This window comes from Prionailurus bengalensis, chromosome A1 (assembly GCF_016509475.1).
Source record: "Prionailurus bengalensis isolate Pbe53 chromosome A1, Fcat_Pben_1.1_paternal_pri, whole genome shotgun sequence".
Classification (NCBI taxonomy): domain Eukaryota; kingdom Metazoa; phylum Chordata; class Mammalia; order Carnivora; family Felidae; genus Prionailurus; species Prionailurus bengalensis.
The window spans coordinates 229,590,825-229,616,099 of record NC_057343.1 but is presented as its reverse complement, the minus strand read 5'-3'; the positions used below and the strand labels follow the sequence as shown (position 1 = coordinate 229,616,099).

The 25,275-nt window shown below is 41.9% G+C and overlaps 1 protein-coding gene across 1 annotated transcript in view; it reads right to left on the bottom strand.

The window, feature by feature from the left end:
• The window catches only part of DNAH5 (dynein axonemal heavy chain 5), a 229,815-nt gene that overhangs the window by 120,279 nt on the left and 84,261 nt on the right, over nucleotides 1-25,275 (bottom strand). Inside the window, exons 33-41 of the mRNA XM_043574233.1 lie at nucleotides 22,625-22,837; nucleotides 21,646-21,870; nucleotides 20,086-20,258; nucleotides 12,141-12,319; nucleotides 11,340-11,527; nucleotides 10,813-11,007; nucleotides 6,876-7,010; nucleotides 5,931-6,038; nucleotides 3,852-4,005 (exon numbers count right to left, since the gene is read on the bottom strand). Of these exons, the coding sequence (XP_043430168.1) occupies nucleotides 3,852-4,005; nucleotides 5,931-6,038; nucleotides 6,876-7,010; nucleotides 10,813-11,007; nucleotides 11,340-11,527; nucleotides 12,141-12,319; nucleotides 20,086-20,258; nucleotides 21,646-21,870; nucleotides 22,625-22,837 (1,570 nt within the window). The remainder of the gene's footprint in view (nucleotides 1-3,851; nucleotides 4,006-5,930; nucleotides 6,039-6,875; nucleotides 7,011-10,812; nucleotides 11,008-11,339; nucleotides 11,528-12,140; nucleotides 12,320-20,085; nucleotides 20,259-21,645; nucleotides 21,871-22,624; nucleotides 22,838-25,275) is intronic.

Genomic DNA, 25,275 nt, shown 5'->3' with positions numbered 1-25,275 from the left:
TTCTCTGACTGACTTATTTTGCCTAGCATAATACACTCGAGTTCCATTCACATTATCACAAGTGGCAAGATTTCATTCTTTTTCATCGCCAAGTAAATATTCTATTGTGTCTATATACCACGTCCTCTTTATCCATTTGTCAGTCAACGGACGTTTCGGATCTTTCCATACTTTTGCTATTGTCAATAGTGCTGCTATAAACATTGGGGTGAATGTGCCCCTTCAAAACAGCACACCTGCATCCTTTGGATAAAGACCTAGTAGTGCAATTGCTGGGTCATAGGGTAGCTCTGTTTTTAATTTTTTGAGGAACCTCCATACTGTTTTCCATTCCCACCAGCAATGCAAAAGGGTTCCTCTTCTCTACATCCTCGCCAACATCTATTGTTGCCTGAGTTGTTCATTTTAGCCATTCTGACTGGTGTGAGAGTGTATCTTGTTGTGGTTTTGATTTGTATTTCCCTGATGAGTGATGTTGAGCATCTTTTCATGTGTCTGTTCGCCATCTGGATCTCTTCTTTGGAAAAGTGTCTATTCATGTCTTTTGTCCATTTTTCACTGGATTACTTACTTTTTATGTGTTGAGTTTGATAAGTTCTTTATAACCCTTTATCTGAAATGTCATTTGCAAATATCTTCTCCCATTCCATCGGTTGCTTTTTAGTTTTGCTGACTTAAACCGAATCCTCTTAATTCTCTTCCTAGGCATTTCTTGACTGTCCTGATCACTCCACCTTCATGGATTCTGCCCCTAGAGTAGGTACACTTTCTTGCTGCTGCCTCTTTATGGACTCCAGACCATCCCTCCTGTCCCGTGGCCCATTCTCCACATGGCCACAGGATGGTCTTCTACACACAGCATTGATCATACCACTCCCCAGCCCAATGGCTTCCCATCACCTGCAAAATAAAATCTAAGTACTTAGCATAACTTACAAAGCTCTATTGCACTAATTTGAATGCCCCCTAAAAGGAAAGCCTCAAACAAGGATACGGGTATGGGGAGTTTGAAGTCAGGGGAAAGAGAGAATGAAACAGAAAATGAGAGAAATCCAAGAATGGGCTCATTTGGGAGGTGGCCACAGATGTAGTGTCCCTCTAATGGACATGAGGAGGTAGGACACTTGCCTTCAACCCAACTTCTGCCACTGTTTGAGGGTATGGCTGCCTCAGGGGCATTAATGCCCACTCTCTTCCAGGCTGAACCAGTTCCCTAGATTCTAGGAAAGTCATAATGCTGAAAAACTGGGAGACACCCCTGGCATTTGTGGGAGAAACTGACCAACAGCTGCACCTGTACCAGGACAGGGTCAAAGGGGTGTGGTGGTGGGCACCAGGAGCACGTACTATATATACCTTCTCACCTTCCCCACTCCCACCCCCACACACAGACTACCTTTTATCCACACCAGTGCACTTTCTGGGCATGCCATGCTCTCTGGAGTCTCTCCTATCTGCACAGGCTCTTTGTTCTGCTAAGAATGCCTTGCATCCATCTGCTACTCAACCCTCAATCTTCAGCTGAAGTGGCACCTGTTCTGTAAGCCTTCCTAGAATTCCTTAGAAAGGTTTCTGATCTCCTTTGCCTGCTCACAGCATAACTGTCCAAATCTTTGCATAGCGATTCCATGTTGACTAATAACTGTCTGGGTTATCCGGCTCCTTGAAGGCATGGCCTTTGGTTTTCACGCCTGCTTCCCCACTTCTGCTACAGAACCTAGCAGAACCTCACGTACAGAACATTAAAGATATGTGATAAATAAATACATGATGAATAAGGAAACAGATATACACGGGTCTGGTACAAGTTCAGTGCAATTACCTTCTCAATCTTTGGGATAATTAGTGTTTTCGGCATTAGACAATGTTTTGCTTAAGATAACGAATGTTTGCCCTACGTATGAAAACCAAGAACAGGTTAATCGACAGCAAGTAGTCTAATGATTAATTCATCTTTGCAAAGAACTTCTCCAAAACCAGCGATGCCATATGGATTACATAATTTAGACATATTATACATAATGTATCACTATTGTTTAATATTTAGTACTCATTTTGTTCAACTCACTTTACCAGGTGCATTTGTAGTTTATTGTTAACAGAAGGCAGCTACACGACAACAACAAAAGTATTATTAAGCATAATTTGAGAGAACACATCATTTTAAAGCTATATAAAAATCCCCAAACAGAGTCTCAACAGCACATGAAAACCGCACGGTAAGTCTTGCAGGTGTGTGCTCTCAGTTTTGGCAAAGGTAAGTGAGAGCTGAGAGCACAATTCTGTCTCAGTGTGAACACCCCGTGCTGGAGTCTTAACGTACAGAACTCACTTTGCCCCCTAGCTGAGGGCACCGAGACTAAACCCAACACGTGCAGGTCCCTAGAGCAAACACAGAGCAGTCTCCACTGCCACAACTCAGCATCAGTGCACTGGAGTTTCATGAGCGGACTGGAAACCCAGCCAGGCACCTTTTCCCCATGGGACCATGTGTGACGCAATCCAACGGGTGAAGTTCTGTGAAATTTTGGGACTCAAATCTGCCATGGCTCAGAGCTGCCTACACAGTACTTTTAGAATGGGAAACGTCAATGTCTAATCAGAAAATACAGGGATAGTCACATAGTCACATAGTGGCAATGCCCATAATCTTTGGATGACCTTGGGCTACGTAGGGACTTAGATATAAGGCTAAGGGAGATGTAGGAATTAAAGGCATCTCTTGAACTTCACCAGAAAAATATCTGATTCTTGGTGGGAAATTAGTTCACGATTAGGATGATTTGGGAGTTGAAATTGAAATTATTTTTTTTAATTTACTGAGAGGTAGCACATCGTATTAACTCATTGGGAAGTACCATGTTATAATGGGAAACGTCCGGGTTTTTTCATTAGTGGGCCCTGACCTTACTGTCTTCACAACCTGTAGCATTTCTGAACTTGAAGCTCGACATTTTTGAACAAAATGGGGATGGTCAGAGCCACATCTCAAGATCATGGTGAAAATTAAATGACATAACATAAGTAAAACACATAACACAGTACATAAAGTCACTGTTTAACATTCGTTTTCATGCAGCATTATTCATAGAAGCTAAGATACGGAAACGATGTAAATGCCCATTAATTAGAGAAAGAATTCAGGAAATGTGACATATATATATATAATTCAACCACACGCAAGAAGGACATCCTGCCATTTGCAATGACATGACGACACGGATGAACCTCGAGAATGTCATGCTAAATGAAGTCAGTCACACAGGGAAAGATAAATCCTGTATGGTTTCATTTATGTATGGAATCTAAAAAAAAAAAAGCAAACCCTGGAAAACAGATTGTAGAATGGTGGTCACCAGGGGTCAAGGTGTAGGGAAATGGGAGAGATACTGGACAGAGAGTACAAACTTCCAGTTAAAAGATTCACAAGGACGAGGATCTGACATACATTATAGCATAACGTACATATAGCATCATGATCATAGCTAATTACACTGTATCATATAATTGAACAAGTTGCTAGATGAGTGGATCTTAAATGTTCTCACCACAAAAAAGAAATGGAAAGTAACTGTGTGACGAGATGGGGGTCAAAGCTAATGGTGGTAATCATTCTGCAACATACAATTGCTTCAAATCAATACACTGTACACATGAAACTTATACAATACTATATGTCAGTTATATCTCAATAAAGCTGCAAAGAAGTTTTCCCCTCCAGTTCATTATTATAATACACTATCTCTAAAATGTGCCCAATAATCAGTAGAGCATGTCCCTCTTGGAGCATCCAAATGTGTCAGTGATTTAAATGTGTTGCCCAGAGCAACATAGCATGACCGCCCCCTTACCTGTCATGGCTTTCATCAAGGTGTGGATACAAGTGGTCTTCCCCGCTCCACTGGGCCCCAGGGTCATCATTCCGTGTCGCACTCTCTGTGTCTCAAACAGCTGGATAACTTTCAGTTTCCAAGGAGGATGGTTAATTAAACCAGCTTCTTCAACCTGAAAACATAAACGAAGCCCCACATTGGGCCACATCGACAGCAATCTGGACCTTCCACTGTGCTCAAACTAAGCACAGACATTGAGGAGGGGGATAGAGGAAAAATAGTTACTCTTTAATGGGTATGGAGATTCAGTTCGGGGAAGTGAAAAAAGTGCTGAACACGGGTGGTGACGATGTTTTGCACAATAATGTGAAATGTACTTAATTTCACTTAACAGTATACTTAAAAATGATTAAAATGCTAAATTTTAAATTATATATTTTGCCACAATGAACAATATATTGCTGGGGTGCCTGGCAGGCCCAGTCAGTGGAGCATGTGACTTTTTATCTCAGGGTTATAAGTTTAAGCCCCATGTGTGGTGTGGAGTTTACTTAAAATAAAAAATTTATATATATGTGGCATAAATATATATATATATGCAAAGACCATAGGTTGAATATTCAAAATGTTATCCCAAGGCAACAAGAAACCTCTGCATTTGCCTTTGGGAATTGAATACATTTATATTAATACATCCTTGAATATATGTCTTAGGAGCAACTTAAGAATAAAGACTCATGTATCAAAATGTATTTTAAATGTTTAATTTAAAAGGTGATATTTAATAACTGGAAAACCAAGTTATTTCCAAGTCAACCAAGTTGACTGAAATTCCATCTAAAACTCAAACTGTCTATAAATCTACTGAGTTTTTATCTGTCAAACACACACATGAAAGTTATTCTGCCAAACACTAGTCTAAGTTCAATATTCATAATAACACTACAAGATTAGTACTGTCACTATCTTTCTTTTACAGAGAAGGAAACTGAGGCACAGAGAAGCCAAGCAATTTACCCAAGATTATTACTTGTAAAGTTACAGAGTGGGAATCCGAACCCAAGAAACTAAGCTCCATGGTCCATGCTCTTAACCATCATGCTACGCTTAACCCCACTATAAACGATGTTTTTATTTTTATTTAAATAATTGTTGGATAATAATCACATGTCATTTCATGCTATGTGTATGCTCTTCAGATTTTTCATATGCTACAAATTACGCTGTTAGTCACCTTATACATTACTTTATACTAAGATTTTTAGACAATTCAGCCATAGGATGATAATTCATTTCCAAAATGAATTATCACTCTTACCTGATCAGATTAAGATTTTTGTATCTTGATTTTTAAAAGGAAAATATGCATTAAGTACTACCGTATTTGATTTTTGTTAACAAATATCTTAAACAAACTGAAATGTACTTTATAAATGTGAGCCAATCACTATTTCTATAAAACTTTTCTTCCCCCAAACTCTTCTTTGCAGGAAAGTAACCTGTGGCACAAGGTTTACATGACTCATCTTCATTCCTACGAAAACTAGAAAAACGTACAGCTGCACCAAGTCTCATAGGAAATCCAGACACCTAATGCCTCACATAACATGGCAGATCCCCAGAGCCTGAGGAAGAAATCACAGGTGATCCTAGGCCTGGGGGAAAAGAATGACAGTTGAGGAGCCACGTGAGGTCACTGCGAGTGACACTTCAGGGCGGGAGTCCAGAGATCAAAGCCATGTGGAAGCACCAGGGCCACAGACAAAGCCAAGTCGAGGAAGGCTCGCCAGCCAGCTGAGCCCCACCCGCCCCGCTCGCTCATCATACTTCATTTCAGAATCTGGTGTGGAATGGTTTCCACCCATCGTGGGCCCACTAACATGTGGCCAACCAGATGTGCTTGTGGGACAGCAGGAGACTGTCTGGCTGGAGAAGCTCTGTCAGTGGCGTGTAACAGCCTCCCCTAAAACAGTAGCCATCATCTTGGGTGTTGTTCTTGAAACCCACAGATCTGCAATACATCAGCTGCACCTGACACCCATGAAATTCAGATGAAAGAGACACGGACAGAGCTGGATGTCCTTAGAGATACATTACCTGCCTACTAATCGCCATTTCCAGTTCAGGGTAACCTGCTTTGTCCAGAAGAATATTTGGGAAGAGATCTTCAATCAAACTCAAAAATAAGGGTTCATCTTCATCAATCTAAGAGAGAAAAGAAAGAGAAACTGGACCAACTATTTTGGCACAATCATAACAATGCACAAACTGAAAATGCTGAACATACCAAATTATTTTATGATAATAAGTAAAATGTCACCTTCATTGAAGTTGAAGAATATGTTCCTCATGTTTCCCATAAATTAAAAATTATTTTAGAAAAGAAAGGGGGAGGAAAAGGGAGGAAGAAGAGAAGAAAATGAAGGAAGGAGATGAAAGAAAAGAAAATATTGCCCATATGACAACCTCTCCATAAAATAATAATCAGTTCAGGGAATTACCATATAACCTACAATTTCTAATTGAAATTTTAAAAATAATAATTGAAATAAGAGATAGTAACAAATTCATGAATTGGAATTTGCTCCACCCTTTTATTTTGAAATAAAATATACCATCTGTCACCCTGTACATAGATTCACTGACACTGAACAATTGATTTTCAGTCTCACCTATGAAATGAGAGAGTGTGAAATTCCACACTTGTTAAATTTACATGTAACTTCCTGCTGGGTTCTACAGACTTTAAAGAAGGTGAGATTTAACTCTAAAACCCAAAAGTATTTCAAGGTATTTGGAAACTTAACATGTGGATTTTTAAAAATCCATTTGAATTCTATCGAAATAGGCATATGTTAGACTAGATATGAGTTACCACAAAAGCAACGTCTGAAAAAGTCTAAAGTTAGGCTCTCCAGCACTTTGGCTGATTATTAAGCATTTTAAATGAGTATTTTAAATAAATATTTCTAAATCTCATTTGTGCTTAGTTAGCTGAACTGATATCTAAGTTGGTGGAACATTTCCATCTGTGAGTCTTACTAGTTTAGAAAGATTCATGTCTCGCAGAACACGCATGACGATTGTTGATTCCGTATCTGTGGGGTTGGCTCTTTTTGCGGCTCCCAGCGTTCGCAGAACTGACAGAATGTTCCGCAGACCAAAATCATAATGTACCTGAAGAATGTGAGGTACAGCGGGCTTATTTTCAATATTAACTTGCGCATGAAAACGATACAAACTTGACAAAAGACCTCTTCACAATAACGAATAAATGCTAATTATCCTTTAGAAAAAAATTGTAGTTAGTGAAGCAATAAATTTTTATCAGTATGTATTTTTAGAGCAAATTGAGAATATCCAAAAGAGTCCTCTCATGGACAATCACTAATTTAAGCCCTTAGATCAGAGCTAATAAATATATCTTGACAGGGAGAAAGGAATAAATTTCCTCTTAGAGTATACACATCTCCCTGAGCCTCTTCTTAATCAGTCATCCATAGGAAAATGTCCTCATATCTCTAAAGCTAAAACTCTGAACCAGGAATGTGTGTATATATACATACACACACACACTGATAGGCAAAATGACAGGTTTTTAAAAGGAAGAAAAGCAGTCCTATTCTAGGATTACCTAGAGCGGGGAAAAATAAGAACAAACCAGAAAGCCAAGCCCCAACTTTGTTATTCCCTTGGTATATACCTGTAAAAGCTCAAATCATAACAAATTTTATCACCTATAAAGTGAATAATTAAAAACTGATTATCTCACCACTATGGAAAACAGTATGCCAGTCGCTCAAAAAATTGAAAATAGAACCACCATAGGATCCAGAAATCCCTCTTCTGAGTATATATCCAAATAATTGAAAGCAGGATCTCAAAGAGGCAGTTGCACACCCATAATGACAGCAACAGTATTCACAACAGCCAAGAGACAGAAGCAACCCAAATGCCCACCTTCAGATGAACAGGAAAAGGAAAATGCGGCATCCTTTCTTCAGTCATAAAAAGAAAGCAAATCCTGCCATATCCTACACCACAGGTAAACCAAGAGGACATTATGCTAAGCAAAATAACCCAGTCAAAAAAGACAAATGCTTACAATCCCATTTACATGAGGTATCTAAAGTAGGAAGATGCATGGAAACAAGTAGGCTGTTGGTCACCAGGGGCTGAGAGAGCAGCAAGAGAAGAATTTCTATTTAATGGGTACAGAGTTTTGCAAGATGAAAACGTTATGGAGATCAGTTTCATAGCATTGTAAGTATCCTGAATACTACTGAACTGTACATTTACGAACGGTGAAGATGGCAAATTTAATGTTATATATGCTTTACCACATAGAAAAAAAAAACAATTAGGGGCTAAGGTAACTGGAAGCAGTACGCCTCACTTCAGACAAATCATTTGGAGGATGGAGCACATAAAAATATTGGGACCGAGTTCCCGCCTTCAAGGAGTTTAAATTCTAATAGAGGTAAAAAGGTAAAAATGTGAGGAAACTCGCTAAAAAGTAACCATGACTTGAAAGTGCTGATGTGTGGAATTAAGGAAAATTTCTCAGAGCTGGACTCAGTTAAATCTGTGGGCATGAAGTGAGATTCATAGAATGTTCACCCAGAGATCAGCACGGGGCCAACTGTTTTGGGCACGTTGGCTCATTTCATGACAACGACCTGTGAGCAGGGCTGTGGGCATGAAGAAAAGTAGAAACGAAATAGTAGAGAAGGAGACAGGAGTCAGTGATGTGGGAGTTTTCCACATGCAAGAAACAGCATGGAAAAATATTTCTTTGACAGAAGAAAAAAGGAGAATGGGTGAGTAAAGGCTTCAATAAGCAGAAGAAACAAAGAGCATTTTCAGTGGGAAAGTAATTTAATTGAGCTTGGGGGTATAAAAAAATAATCTAGAGTCAAAGAAGTTTGGAATGGAGACTAGAGTAGAGAGGAACCAAAGTATTGTATATGTTAAGATATTTTATTTGTTGGGGCGCCTGGGTGGCGCAGTCGGTTAAGCGTCCGACTTCAGCCAGGTCACGATCTCGCGGTCCGTGAGTTCGAGCCCCGCGTCAGGCTCTGGGCTGATGGCTCGGAGCCTGGAGCCTGTTTCCGATTCCGTGTCTGCCTCTCTCTCTGCCCCTCCCCCACTCGTGCTCTGTCTCTCTCTGTCCCAAAATTAAATAAAAAACGTTGAAAAAAAAAATTAAAAAAAAAAAAGATATTTTATTTGTGTTACAGTTTTATGTTTATTGCAGTGTATTATTATTTAGTGTATTCTTTCAGTAATTTTTATATGTCCCAGAAATTTGTGGGATGATCCCCACCTCCTGGTGTCTGTGTCCTTGCATAATCTTTTCCCTTTGAGTGTGGTAGGAGCTAGGCTTGTTTTAACCAATATAATACAGCAACGATGACTGGCCATATGTGATTTCTGTGTATGTGTTCATGTGGTCACATTACATAAGATGTGTGATGGTTAATTTTATGTGTCAGTTTGACTGGGTCACAAGACGCCCAGAGAGCTGATTAACGTTATTTGTGGGTGTGTCTCCAAAGAAGTTTCTGGAAGAGATTAGCATTTGAACTGGTGGACTGAGTAAAGAAGATGGCCCTCCCCCATGTAAGAGTGCACCATTCAAGTGCTGAGGACCCCAGTAGAACAAAAAGGTGGAAAGAATGGATGGATTTGCTCACTCTGCCCTACTGCTAGGCTGGGATATCAACCACTGCTGTCCTCAATGCTCCTAGTTGTCTGGCCTTCAGACTTGGACTAGAATCTATACCATCAACCCTTCAAACTACACCATCAGCTGGTCTCCAGCTTACAGACAACAGATCATGGAACTTCTCTACCTCCATAACTGTGAGCCAATACCTTATAATAAATTTCCTTACAGGTATATACACATATATCCTATTGGTTGTGTTTCTCTAGAGAATCCTAATACAACACCATAGCACTCATCTTGCCAGAACCTTTTTCCCTTGCTGACTTTGAGAAGGCAAGTGGCCGTGTTGGGGGATCCCATGTGGCAAAGAATGGCATTCAGCCTGCAGGAACTGAGGTGGCCTTCTCCAGCTGACAGCCAACAAGAAACAGAATCCCTCAGTCTTTCAACCTCAAGTAACAGAATTCTGCCAACAACCTGAGTGAGCTTAGAAGTAAATCCTTCTCCAAACAGGGAGCCAAGACTTGACTGACGCCTTGTTACCCTCTAAGTAGAGGATCCAGCCAAGATGTACCAGGACTCCTGACCTACAGAAACCATGAAATAATAAATTGTGTATTGTTTTAAACCAGTAAATTTGTTCCCTCTCTCTCTCTGCCCCTCCCCCGTTCATGCTCTGTCTCTCTCTGTCCCAAAAAATAAATAAATGTTGAAAAAAAAAATTCTTTTTAAATAAATAAATAAAATAAACCAGTAAATTTGTGGAGCCGTTGTCACACAGCAACAGATAACTAACACAAAAGTAATACATGATTAATCTCATGCCTCTTAACTGCAAAGCTGCATGATGTCAGAACCTGCTACGCTAAACAGTACAGAAAACTTAGCAAAGAAGTTACCATAGATAAAATAGACAATTGGCAAAGCTTGGCCCAATATGTGGAAGATATTGGAAATAAGAGGAGTAAATGATTGAGAGGTTCCTGAAAACCATGAGGACGCACAACACATATTATGATTAATGTACAGGTGGGATAAAGAGCAAGTATTAATATTTATAATTCTTTGGCTCTTAAATCAGTTCAGATAGTACTCATCTCATTTTTATGCTGTAAATATTAATTTACTTAAATGTACTTCAGGAAACTACGCATATAAAATTGATTTCATAACGATACAACTTTGTACTTTGTATCCGTAAGGTAATCTGTCAACAACCCCAGTCTACAATTTTTCGAAATGAGCAAATCTCACTGAATAGAAAAACTAAGTATGCATAAGTCCAGAGAGACTTTCAGAACATCACACCTGCTTAGAAAGCTGCTCCTCACACAGCTTGTAGAGAGTATAAAACTTCCTGGCCAAAACGACGTTGTCAATGAAGCCGCAACTAGCCAACTTCACCCTGATGATAATCTGTCGGTCGGGCACCATCATGGCCACGGAGCGGAAGTTAATCTTCAAGTTTTCAGGAAGCTCCTGCCGTCCAGCATAGCCAGGATTCTGTACAGAAAATAAGACCCACGGATGAATGACACAGTCATGGGGCAACACACACACATTAGCACGGCACTAAAAGATTCATTATGTCCACACAACAAATCTGGACTGACGACCGAAGAACTCATTTACATATCTCACTCTCCTTTTAACTGGAGAGACTACATCACAAGTTATTAACATGAGCTTTGTTTAACACCAAAGGCCTTCACACAGGAGTTAAAATTACTGTCGCAATTTCCATTCATGAAAAATAAGTGACCTAAGACGAGGGAAATGCATGAAAGCTGTGAGATGAAGGCTGAAATTCAGCAGCTCTTCTTGTGGTTCCTTACCATGGTCAGGAAAAGTCCAAATTCAGGGTTCATAGTCACATTATCTCCATCGGTAAAAATAAAAGACTTTTTGCGCTCCTTTTTACATGTCAGAATAATGGAAATTTGCTGGGCTGCCACTGACAGAACTGGTAAATCGATACGGTTAAATTCATCAAAACAACCCCAGGATCCAGACTGTGCTAATCCTTCGAAGGGAAATTAAATAGAAAATCCAATTAGTATATAATTTCGGGAAGCCAAGGAAAAGAGCATTTTGCAGCTGCCAAGACAAGCCAGAGATAAGTCTGTTCAAAAATAAACTTGAACAAATAGATTATGCATAAAGTGCCCCCGAAATAACTCACAATATGGCGCTCTATCTGTAAACAGCCAACCTGCGGGGATAAAGGAACATTACAATGGCAAGTGATGTTGACATTTGATCCACACAAGAGTGGTTAAGATTTGGATTTTCCAAAAAGTTGTACAAAGTTGAAAAATGACACTGAAATACAGCCAGTTGTTGAAAAATAAATCTTTTTTTTTAACGTTTATTTATTATTGAAAGACAGACACAAAGCATGAGCAGGGGAGGGGCAGAGAGAGGGGGGGACACAGCATCCGAAGTGGGTTCCAGGCTCTGAGCTGTCAGCACAGAGCCCAATGTGGGGCTCGAACTCACAGACCGCGAGATCATGACCTGAGCCGAAGTTGGATGCTTTACCGACTGAGCCACGCGGATGCCCCCCAAAATAAATCTTAACCAGATAGTCTACCTTAGCTTTAAATTTCTCATCAAATAAAAAATATAACCCTCACCTTTAAAAATCCGTCCAAGTCCTCGGAAATCCATCTGGTCGGAACAATTGAAAACCACGACGTACTTCCCAAGACAACGACCCATATCTTTCGTAGTTTCTGTTTTTCCTGTTCCTGCAGGTCCAGTGGGAGCTCCTCCCATGCTCATTCCCAGAGCTTGAGCCAACGTGATATAACACCTGGAGGAATAGAGACATCACTAGAACCATGCCCCCTGGCACCTAGATGACACTTCTGGGACATCACAGTAAAATGAACTGCGCACAAGACTTAAAAATGGAAAATTTAAGCCACTGTCCCTACATAGCATTTCCAAAACTGCACCCTAATATACACTTTCCTTATGGATATTTGTTAAGGAAAAAGGAGGGGCTGGCCTATGGTTAACTCAGTTTGAAAACTCTTAAAAAGTTTCAACAGGCTTTCTCATGACAACGTACAGCGTGAGATTCTCCAAGTGTGAAAAAATAGTACACAGCATTTCCAAAACTTACTTGGCAACGTTTTTCACAGAAATCTACCAACATCTAGAGAATAGTGTTCTATGAAACAGATTGGGAACCATTAGATCAATTCCCTTCTGGGAATCTAAGAGTCAATAATTTGATGTACTTGGGTACAAATGATCACATGAGACAAATCACACATTGCTAAATAATCATATCTTCAATCTATTTCTGGGAGTGCCTACTGTACCTTGCACATACCTTCTATTATCTCTTATCACATGATATTAACAAATAAAAGACTCTGATGAGGAAATACAAGAGTGCCTGGGAAGGAAAAAACTACCCTGATAACTCACTGATGAATCACTCAATTCTCCAGCATCACCCAGTGCTGTCAAAGTGATGAATCTACAAAGTGATGAAGTTGAGGGCTTTCCTACAGCGAACTCTATAAAGAATTCACCTGGACTTGAAAAAAACTTCAAAGGAAATAAAGTGATAGTCCAATGTGAAAGGTGGGAATAAACAGCAAGCACACCAACCAGAGGTCCTCCGGAGTCTGTATTTCATTGGAAGTGGGTTCCTAAAAAGGCAAGGAAATGACTTAGCCCTGAATGTATATGGAGCCTGGAAATGGAGAAGACAATACAGGAGGACGCCCAAGCTCACTCTGATTTTGCCTTTTAATTCAAAGTTTTATTTCTCGCCTTGCACTTTCGTCATCCCTTGCGGAGCAGTCTCTAAAAATAGTTAACACGTCGTGCTCCACCTACATTATCTCGCTTAAGCCCAGAGAAGCCTGCAGGGAAGCTACTGTTGTTTTTCCCACCTTACAGATCAGGAGAAAGGCTCACAGAGATGGAATTACTTCTCTCGAGATCGTGGTAGCAGAGCCGAGATCCGAGCCTACCTGTCTGGCGGCAAGCCCTCAGCTGCCCGGCTCGAGAACACGTCCACCCCGCCAGGGTAAGAAATAAATCTCCGAGAGCTCTGACCCCCAGCTACTCTGTCTTGCAAACCCTCTTTATAACTGGGACCATTTGGGTTTATATTTGAACTGAAGCAGTAGTAAGTTGTTAGGTTGCCTAAAAGAAGTCATCCTATTCGTGCGGAAAATGAGCAGGCAAGCCAGGCGCTTTATCCCTTACTTCCTCGGGGCGGGGGGGGGGGGGGGGGGGGGGGCTTCTGTCCATCTGCTAGGCTGGCACCCGGGCTCTTCAAGGACCTGCCTTTCAGAGACAAGCGTGCATCTGCCAGAAAATCTTCATGTCCTTGTTTACTTGACCATCCCGAGTATTCTACATGCATGTGTACCTCTCTCCCTCCCTTTCCTGCTTTCCTTTCCAGTCTCTTTGCTGATTTCAAAAGTGTCATCATTCAGGAACACAACTTGGACTCTGATGTGATCTAGGGGCCTGCTCCACAGTTTTCTCTCTCTCCACTAGGCTGCCGTAAAATCTCTGTTCTCAGGAGCTGGGTCTAGTTCACATTTGTACTTCCAAATACTTGCCTAAACCCTGGCACCTAGTACTCTATGAACATTTGCTAAACAAATGGCTTGGGCCCGTCCAGCCATACGCTCCTATCTGGTTCCTCCTATCCCAACAGCTACTGGAGTTAAAGATGCAGAATGTGGGGTGTCTGGCTGGCTCAGGAGGCAGAGCATGAGACTCTTAATCTCAGTCATGAGTTCAAGCCCCAAGTTGGGCATGTAGCCTACTTAAGAAATAATAAAATAAAAATAAAATATGATTCCTTTCTATCACACCAAGAGTTTGAGAGAGAGAGAGAGAGATGCAGAATGTGACCACCATGCTAAACCAGCAATGACCAACCTCATGACCTGGGTCTCATTATGGTATGCAATTTAAGCAAATCTGTCACCAACATTCATAGCACCCTACATGCATTTCATCACATATAAGCCAGTAGTGCTTTTGGTTCCTATTCTTAAACAGTATTGATTGCAAAATGCTGGGAAATTTCCCAATGCAATTATGGTACACACATCAAGAACATATTTTTCTTTGTTTCTTTTCTTGGGGGGTTTAGTTATAGACTCTGATTATAGGACGTACTTAAGGAGAAACAGAAGGAAACATTGAGAGGCACCTGGGTGGCTCAGTCAGTTAAGCATCTGACTCTTGATTTCAGCTCAGATCATGATCTCATGGTCATGAGCTTGAGCCTTGCATAGGGCTCTGCACTGGGCATGGAGCCTACTTAAGATTCTCTCTTTTCTCCCCCTCTGCTCACCCCACTGGTACTCTCTCACTCTCATGCTCTCTCTCTCTCTCTCAAAAAAAAGGAAACATTGATAAAGAATGTGTTATTGATGATTGCGAATAACCATAGTCATAGCAACAATAATAATGAGTAACATTTACTGAGTGCCAGGCCCTCATTACCTACATCTGTCACCTCTAGTCCACACAGTGATTCCAAAAGGAGGGAATCAGAGAGTTTAGGTGTCTGGGCCAAGACGATGCAGCTATTAAGGGCAGAGTCCAGTGGTCAAGACACAAGTATGATTCACAGAAGCTGTGAGAATACTTCAGAGAAAGGCACATGTTTTTCTGTTTAGACCCGTGTACATTTCTTATCAAGCAGATGAGAAACTTCTATAAGCCTTTGATTCCTGCTGCCCTCTGCCTGAGTGACAGTGTAGTAAGAATGATTCCTGTCTTCTCTGCTTGTGCCCAGAGTGGAAGGAGGGAACGGCCATGAAAAAACACCACGAGCTTTCAGAGAAAGGCACTATATGTTTTTAGTGAATTAGAATAACTATTTTATCATCTTGAACAATGGCAACTCCATCCATGTGATGTTGAGCTTCCCAGAGACTACAGCCACCAACGTTGTTGACTTTCCACGGGGCAGTCAGCAAAAGACTGATGAGATATCAATGCCTCTGCCCTTTGATTTTTGTAAGGATTAACTTTAGTGAGGAATTCTTCGGGAAAAGGGCAGGAATGCTTACAGTGGAATCCCAGTGACCGGCAAAAAAAAAAAAAAAAAAATAGGTAACTCACTTCTCCCATAATCAAGAGAGTTAAAGAAAAATAAGCAAATGAACATTGAGGGGGACACAGGCTGAAACCCTGGAATCACTTCCACTTCTATATTTAACAGACACCTGCTGTGTTTCTAAAGTTCTCAAGTTCTCTGGGGTGCGTGGGTGGCTGAGTCGGTTAAACATCCAACTTTGGCTCATGTCATGATCTCACCATTTGTGAGTTCGAGCCCCATGTCAGGCTCTGTGCTAACAGCTCAGAGCCTGGAGCCTGCTTTGGATTGTGTGTGTGTGTGTGTGTGTGTGTGTGTGTGTGTGTGTGTGTGTCTGCCCCTCCCCTGCTCGCAAGGGTCCTCTCTCTCTCTCTCTCTCTCTCTCTCTCTCTCAAAAATAAACATTTAAAAAAATTTAAAGTTCTCAAGTTTTTTTGATACAGAAAGATGTACAAGACAATGAATATAGTGAAAGAATTAAGATGCAGAGAAGTTTGTAGAATCCAATACCTATATGTAAAAATTAAAAAGAATTTTGACCTACTAGCATTTGAAATTTCTAGAAGAGGAAATAAACTGTTAAGTGTTAAAAAAAAAGAAGAAGAAGAAAAAATTTACTCTCACACTTTCAACTTTCTGTCCTTTTGTACTATTTAAACTTTTCATCACAAAGATGTGCCTCTGAAAATAAACATTTCGTTCATTCATTCTGGAAATGCTTATTTAGCACCTATAATGTGACAGCACTCTTGTAGGGGCAGTAAGCAAGTCACAGGAAGTCCATGCCAGCTCTTTAGCTGACATGTTAAAGGAAGGTAACAAGTTATTCCAAAATAGGAAACAGAAACAATAAAGTTGGTCAGGAGGGCTAGGGGGAGTGTGGGGGTCTCTGCTTCTTGTGGTGGGTCTGAAGTGCCCTCTGAGGTGACATTCGAACAGAGCCCTGAAGGTGAGGGAGCAAGCCATGCCAGTACTGAAGGGAAAAAGAGTTCCAGGTCAAGGGGACAGGAAGGGCAAGGGCCCCGAAGCAAGAGTGTGCTGTTCTAGAACGGCTAAGGAGCAAGTGGCCGGAGCTGAATGAGGAAGAAGAAACAGAAGAATAGCTGGGGCCACATCATGCCATGCCACATAAGGTCACTTTATTTTGGGTGAGATAGAAAGACAGTGCAGGGACTGAGGCAGAGATGACAGAATAGGACTTCCAGTGTCTGAATTGAGAATAGACCACAGCGGGGGGCAGGGGGGGCAGGGCAATGGCAGGAGCAGGGAGACCAGTCAAAATACCGTTGCGAGAATCCACGCTAGAGATTATGGTGGTTTGGAGCAGCATGGTAACAGCAAATGGGTGAAAAGTGGTCACATCCCAGGTGAATTCTGGGAATGGTGCTGAGCAAACTTGATGACAGAGGGGGGGATAATAAAGCAAGAGAAAAAGGAAGGTATCAGAGATGCTCCAGGCATTTTGGCTTGAGCGACCCAAGGACGGAACCGCCATTTGCTAAGATGAGGAAGACTAAGGAGGGTGCGTCTGTGGGGGACGATCAAAGCTGTTAACTGTGAATTCCGGGCAAGCATCCGAGTGGACACGTTGGGCAGGTACGTGGATAGATGTGTCTGGAGCTCAGGGGAGAAGCCCGGGCCGGGTGCAGACTGGGGAGTCCACATCTGGATGACACTCGCAGCCACAGGAGATCACCTGAGCAGCGAGCGTAGACGGACAAGACTCCCCGCACATTCTGGGCTTAAACTGGGAAGGTAAAGGGGAAGCAGAACAAGGGTATGAAGGACCAACTGGAACAGTACAGAGCCAGGACAGTGTGGTGTCTTGGAAGCCGTGTGACGACAGTGGGTCACAAAGGACAGAGTGCTCAGCTGTGCACACCGGCGCTCCCTCACGGGTCAGGAAAGACAAGAACAAGAAATGACTAGCGCACGGAGCAACAGAAAACGTCTGCATGGTAGCTTCCAGAGAAGGCAGAGAGTATAAGGGGCAGCTACACCCCAAAGAGATCTACGTTCGAATCCCCGGAACCTGTGAACAGGTTGCCTCGAGTGACTAACGGGACCTTGCAGCTATGATGTCAAAGGTCTTGCGATGATCCGGGATCACCTGTCGGGACCAATCTAATCTCACGAGTCCTTCCGAGGAGAGAAGGGAGGCAGAAGACCGGGTCAGACGTGGGACTGAAGACAGAGGAGAGTCGATGCCTGAAAGGGTCTCAACCCACCGCTGCCGGCTGTGAAGATGAACCAAGAAAAAGTACAGCCTCCCAAAGCGGGGAACGGCCTTCAGCTGACAGTCAGCAAGAAAACCCGGCCTCGCGTCCTCCACGGCCAAGAAACGAGTTCTGCCAACAGCCTGCAAGCACGGGAAGGGGGTTCGCCCTTACAGGCTCCAGGAGGGAGTCAGCCACGCTGACGAGTGTCAGACTTCTGACACACAGACTGTAAAATCATTAATTTGGGTTGTTTAACCTTCTAAGTCTGTGGTGACCTGTCACGGGATCAGTAAGAAACTAACGCAGAGAGCCCAACTGGAGTGAATTCCACATAAAAGGGGTGAAAGACAAATGGGTGCTTCCAAGGAGTTGTGATGAGAGCTCAGGCGTGGGAAGAAACGCCGAGGTGCCACAGGAGGATTTTCTCTCCGGTAGCAATTACAGCATATTTGCAAGTTGATGAGAAGGATCCAGCCGGAAGTGAAAACTGATGCTGTCCCAGAGACGAAATCACTGGCGGTGGGGATGTTGGCTTTGGATGGCCGCACAGACCATCCATCCAGAGAACCGACTGCACAAGAGCAGGTGCCCTGGGTAGCCGAGGCGTGGGTGGGGATCGAGGGCGCGGCCCCTCCTGTGACAGCATCTTCCCCACAGGACAGGAGAGGCGGTCTTCGCTAGGGAGGGAGGGGGGTGCTGGGAGCCTAAGAAGACAGTAGGTGTGAAATCACTGCCTGAGCCACAAGCGTCTCAAGGAACTGGTCACGTTTTGTGATTATCTGCCTCTGTGCTTCAAAACAAAGAGAAACACTCCAAAAGGACATCCAAGAGCATCCAGTATAAGTCACCTCCAATCCAGGCACAAGAAGGAATTGAAAGACAATGAAGAGGAGGAGAGTGACAATAAAGTCTCTCTGTTGAAGATCAGCATTTCATTTAGCATCCGGAATGAGCAGAGAGAACAATCAAGCAGCATGTGAGTAACATGCTTGTGTCAAACTTCTATGTTTTGCGTGACGATATTTTTTTTTAATTTTAAAATATCTTTTTTAAATGTTTATTTATTTTTGAGACAGAGAGAGACAGAGCATGAACGGGGGAGGGTCAGAGAGAGAGAGAGACACAGAATCGGAAACAGGCTCCAGGCTCTAAGCTGTCAGCACAGAGCCCCACACGGGGCTCGAACTCACGGAGCGCAAGATCATGACCTGAGCTGAAGTCGGACGCTTAACCGACTGAGCCACTCAGGCGCCCCTTCTTTTTTTTTTTTAATATTTATTTATTTTTGGGAGAGAGAGAGAGAGAAAGAGAGAGAGAGTGCAAGTGGGGGGAAGGGCACAGAGAATCGGAGACAGAATCTGAATCGGGCTCCAGGCTCCGAGCTGTCAGCACAGAGCCCGACACCAGTCTCGAATTTACAAACCATGAGATCATGACCTGGGCCAAAGTTGGACGCTTAACTGACTGAGCCACCCAGGGGCCCCTGGTGTGACAGTATTTGTCATCTAATAGCCCAGAAGTTCATTCCATGAAAATAAATGATATTCACCATCAGCTTCTACTGAGGCCAAATTCTGCTTTTAACACTCAGCCATTTTGTCCAAAATAAGTAAGCAGTGCATCCCTGAACAGAGCACATATGCAAGTAGTTGATGCCACAAAGTTCAAAGTGGACTAAGTGAATCACAGAATATGAGCTGCGCAACGACTCTTGGAGACAGACTGGCTCATCTTACAGATGAGGAAACTGAGTCTAGGGAAAGTGCAAGGCGCCTCTGGCTAACAGAGTTGCTATGCAACAGGCAGAGGACAACAGAGAACTCCAGACGTCCTGGCCAATGTCCTCCCCATCACTTTTCACCTGTATTGATACTCAATTTCTTTCCTGCTAGGAAACCATCTTAATCATCTCTAATAACAGCAGGTGCCACCGTCCCCAGTGCAACCCTCAAGGCCAACTGTGATTTGCACCTATTGACACGGTAGTTAATTCCTTTTCTTGCCCCACTGATGTCCACTGAGGTCATTTAAACTTAGCCTCCCTAAGACTGAAGGCAAAGGAAGCAAAGCGTTTCGGTCACAAAAACCCAAATCCCATGCAAAGACCCATGGGTAAAGCTAAAGATACCGTATTTCAAAGACTTTGGTGTAAAAGAGCCTATAAACCCTAAAGAGACATGAGGCAGAAATCTCCTGAGTGACTCAGGAGGATAAAAATGTAGGGGAGGGGGTGGAGGGAAAGAGGTTGGGATCACAGAACCCTTCCATCACCTGTCTGTGAGTGGAGTTATAACAAGCCTGTCAGTGCAGCCTAAAAATTCATTCTGGTATATGAAAGCCACATCCGTGATGTGGATCATCATCTTGTCGGAATCTTCGTTAAAATAAAATCTGCACTGTTTCAGCCACTCGAAGTCTGTAGGGCTCTTGATATGCATGTGGCACTGAAACGCAAAAGGGAGATGTTAGAGCTGAGATGAGAACCACCTATGAAATATGCACATTAGCATTCACGTAGATCATAATGGGATGTAAGACAACCCAGCTGGTTTGGAGGTATCAACTACACACCATCCAACCCATTCATTGACTGATCGGCAAAAAGGACACTTGAGAAGATACAGGAATAGGAAAATTCAAGAGGAACCCCTAGTTGTGCCCACCAATGTAAACAGCATGACACATTTTAATAGATATTCACTTCTCAAATTGCACCCTTAAAGGCCCCAAACCACAGCCCTAACCATAAAGTACAACCCATGAAAAATGTTTTGGCATACAAAGACAATCAAACAATCTCATTAGGAAAAAGGCATCTCTTGTGATTATGACAAAGTACAATGTTGGGGTTTTTTAATCCATTCGTTATCCTTCCTAGGATTTGCGGCGGGCCAAAATTTCTAACATCCAAATGGCAGGTTATTGACCAGTAACGCTTTTGTCTGAATTTTGTAACCAAAATGTTAAGCCATTTTCATCATTTTTCTTGGACAAATAATAAATCTAAAATTACCCCGGGCCCTTTATTTCTCAGAGAGGCAAACAGTGTGCTTCACTATTAAGAGAGATTAGACCACAAGAGCTTCAATAAGCTGTCCTTCTCTCCGTTACGTCACAACCGATCGTTTATAATCTTTTTCACATAATGGGGTGAGACACGATCCAGAAAGTTATTATGAAAATAAGGGCTTTTTGCCTCTTATCTAATGTTCTATTTTGTAGCAGAGGACAAATTTCATTTCTTTTCACATTTCCTATTTTCTATAACTACTAAACTGCCTTTGCTACTCTGTTTTCTCTTGAAAGGCAAGAATCTGCATGACCTCTGACTGTCACCAGCCATATTAGGAAAGGCCATTTGCAATCAATGACATAAAATGTAGCGAAACTTGTTAAAGATGTGACTTATCCAAAAGCCTCCAAGGAAGCATGAACCAATTCTTCTAGCAGTGTTCCTTGTCATTTCCATAGCAAGAGACTGGTAATCTTTAATAACTAACAGGAACACAAGACCAATGAAAGCTTTTTTCAGGATGTTCCATGGCAGTTTAGCTTCCAAACTGGTCACGTAAAGAATCTAAAATAAAGTCTAATTGATCAATAACATCTTAACAAGAGATCATCAAAATATGACTGAAATTTTGGTTTAAAGACTGAAAAAAAAAAATCTGACAAACAAGTTCTCATCAGGAAGATGACCCTTTGCCTGAATCTAACCTTTCCTTTGAATTCATTCAATTCCTTTGGATTCATTCAATCCCAGTGGGTAAACACGGATAGTGCCCAGTGTTTGCTTTTCTATAGATGCCGTAGTATTTATAAAGCATTTACCAGGTCATCAAAGATATCCCTTTGGTGCACATGGATAGTAATCAAAGTCTCATATTTAACTCGTTCCATGGAACTCAGATCCTTCGTCGTGATGCCTATCAATGTATTCAACAGCTCCAGAAAAGACTGATTGGTTTTCTGCATGATTTTTTTATCAAACTTGGCATTTCTGAGGGCTTCTTCTGAATCCCGTGTCCATATCATTTGAATTCCTAATAATCCAACCTTACGGAAACAAAAAAAAGGCTTTATGAGTGTGTGTGACCTATTAATATATTTAAATAGAAATTATAATATAGTGAATGATGGTGATTATTATGCAAATGTAAGGACATCCTTGATTATTTCAACTTGATTCATTGTTTGGAAACCGATGGAAACTCTATTCATAATGTTCCCTGGCAGTTACACATATACAGCCTCATGATGTGTCCACAATTTTTTCCTTGAAATTTTAAACCATTTATTGTTTAAGTCATATTTCTCCCTAGATAGATTTTAAATTACTGGAAGGGAAAGAACATGGCTTAAACCTGTTTTTCTCAAGCTAGCAGGGTTTACATGTGGTAGGTACCCACAAAATCTTTATTGATCATAATGGTTAAGAGAACATCGGTTTTTACATTTTAACACTAAGATACATTTCTCATCTTTCTGGCTAAGCATACGCTCAGTACTTTGTTATGATTTATTTACTAAAAAGATTCAGCAGGAAAAAGAAAAACCTTTTAGGTTAAAGAAAATATAAAGAAAATGTATCTATAAAACGTGTAAGATGTTATTTATATTTATACATATGTATATAACCAAATAATCTGTAGCTGAAACCTTCAAGCTTATCTATATTAAGAAATCCTTAAGAAAATCTTAATACTGGTCCAGAGTTAAATTATAGTCAGTCGTGTAGTTTACAATAGGCAGTGTACGAGATCTAGTATGACTATTCTGTAAAAAATGTTTTCCAATTTAATACACTGACCTGAGCAGGGAAGGAAGAAAGAAATTCAATCAGCTGGAAACCTGTTTCTTGAATATTTGCAGCTGCCTGGCGAATCACAAGATGTAATGAGGACTGAGATTCCTCCAAGAGAGAATTAAGCCAAACTTCCACACTGCCCTCTGCCATCACAGGTTTATCCAAGTCAACCGTCTCACCCTCTCGAGAGGAGATTGACAGAATTCGATCATAGATCTACAATAGAAGCCAAAACAGAAAAGAAAAAAAAAAGCTATATTCACATAAAGAATGAATTCCTCCACTGCCCTCTTGTCAGTGTTATCCTTCCTGAAGGAAGGTAAGCTGTAGATTATAAAATAAGAGGCAAAATATGATTCAAAATCAATTTCAAGCCAAAAAAAAGTCACCCATGAAATCGAAAAGGGAATACTTTCGAACTGAGATAAATCAATTCCAAATAGTCTACACCTGAAAGGCAAAAACTTACTTCCTAACAGAAATACTCAACATAAATGGGATGATCGAAACAAGTCTAGTTTCCGCCAATGAAATGGGACCCTGTAAGAGCCTGTCATCCACACAAGCTTATCGAGTCAACATTAGCAACGACCAGGCCAATATGATCAATGCAAACACCTTTCCAGGTAATTCCAAGTCTGTACTAATTGTCCTCTTTACAGGAGCTCCTGGTGGCACATAATGTTTTCTTTTTCTTTTATTTTTTTTAATGTTTTTGTTTTTGTTTTGAGAGACAGAGAGAGGAAGAGAGAGGCAGAGAGAGGGGGAAACAGATGATCTGAGGGTGGGCTCTGCGCTGACAGCATGGAACTCAGTGCAGGGGTTTGAACTCACGAACCATGAGATCATGACCTCAGCTGAAGTTGGACGCTTCACCAACTGAGCCACCCAGGTGCCCCGATGTTTTCTAATTCAAATCCAGCTCCTAGTCTGGTCTTCTCACCTCAGTTTCCATGCAGCATGGCATCATGAGGATAGCATGCTATTTGCTAAAATACGGGTTCAAATGGTGCTCTGCCATTCATTGACCATGCGATGGTGGAGGACACATCTCTGAGACTAAATTTCTGGCTCATAACTAGTCATTAAAACCTACGCCTGTGCTGCTTCCCTACTCACTTCACAGGCTATTCATAGCATACAATAAAATAAGGCAAATGATCAAGTACAAATTTGTTGCATTCTTGTTCTTTAATAAGTGGGATACTGTTTCCTTGGGCTCCAATGTAGTACTGTATCAATGAATCCTCCTGTGTCGTAGACAGAAGTGGTCTACCAAGAAGCTAATGAGACAGAAGTTCCACAGCCTGTCACTTCCATGGGCCCTTTCCAAGTCCTGACTAGAGTTGTAGATTTATAATTTCACAGGAGTGAGGACCTATAAAAACCAGATCTGCCCCTGGTTGTAGAAATGTTATAGCAAGAGAAAACAGCAAAAAAGCGATGCTATTTATTTTAAGAAGTAATTGCTATGAATAGCGGCTAAAAATGAGGATGTTTAATTGATTCCCACTGTGCAATGAGACCGTGAGGAGCTGCACTCTAGAACCGTCCAGTCCTAGTGCAGAAGGACGTAAGAAAAGCATCGGGAAGAACTTCCTGTGTAATTCAGTGCCTCTTTCAACCCACACATCCAGTAGGTCTACAAGAAACAATGGTCTTGACCCACTGAATCCATACTGCCTTCCCTTCCTCTCTCCCCATTCGCCTTCATCAAGGCTTTGTTGTAGCACCTCAGCCTTTTCCATCCTGACTGGGTTCCATGCCTCCTTCTATTTCACCTCCTACACTGAGCCAGAGAATCTTTCTGAAACACAACTGGGTCACCGCCCTGCGTAAAACCCTCCTGCACCTTCTGTCATGTTCAGGATGAAGTAGAATTCTGTAGTGTGATACACTTGGCCGTTTGGAATCTGATCCCATGTCTCCTTCTTCCCCTTCTCCCTTTGCTCATCGCTGCCCATCAGGGTTAAAATGTGTATCCCCGGGGTGCCTGGGTGGCTCAGTCAGTTAAGCGTGTGACTTCAGCTCAGGTCACGATCTCGAGGCTCATGAGTTGAAGCCCTGCTTCAGGCTCTGTGCTGACAGCTCAGAGCTTGGAGCCTGCTTCAGATTCTGTGTCCCTCTCTGTCTCTGCTCCTTGCCCATTCATGCTCTGTCTCGCTGTCTCAAAATAAATAAATGTTAATTTTTTTAATTTAAAATAGATGTTGAAGTCCTAAGCCCAGAACCTGTGAATGGAACCTTATTTGGAAATCGGGTCTTTGTAGACGTCATCAAGTTACGATGAAGGTGGACCCTAATCCAATAACTGGTGTTTTTATAAGAAGCAAATCTAGACAGAGAGACACAGACACACAGAGCAAATATCATGTGAAGATAAAAGCAGATATCCACGTGACATGGGTATAAGCCAAGGAACATCCAGGGTTGCCAACTGCCACCAGAAACTAAGAGAAAGGCACAGAACGAACTCTCCTTCAGAGCCTCCAGCAGGAACCAAGTCTGCTGGCATCGTAGTTCAGACTTCTAGCCTCCAGAAAGGTGAGAGAGGAAATTTCTGCTGTCAATCCAGAGCAGCCGTAGGAAACCGACCCAACCCCTCACGTAGCCACACTCCCGACACCCGAGGCTGCCCACGCTTTTCAGACCCT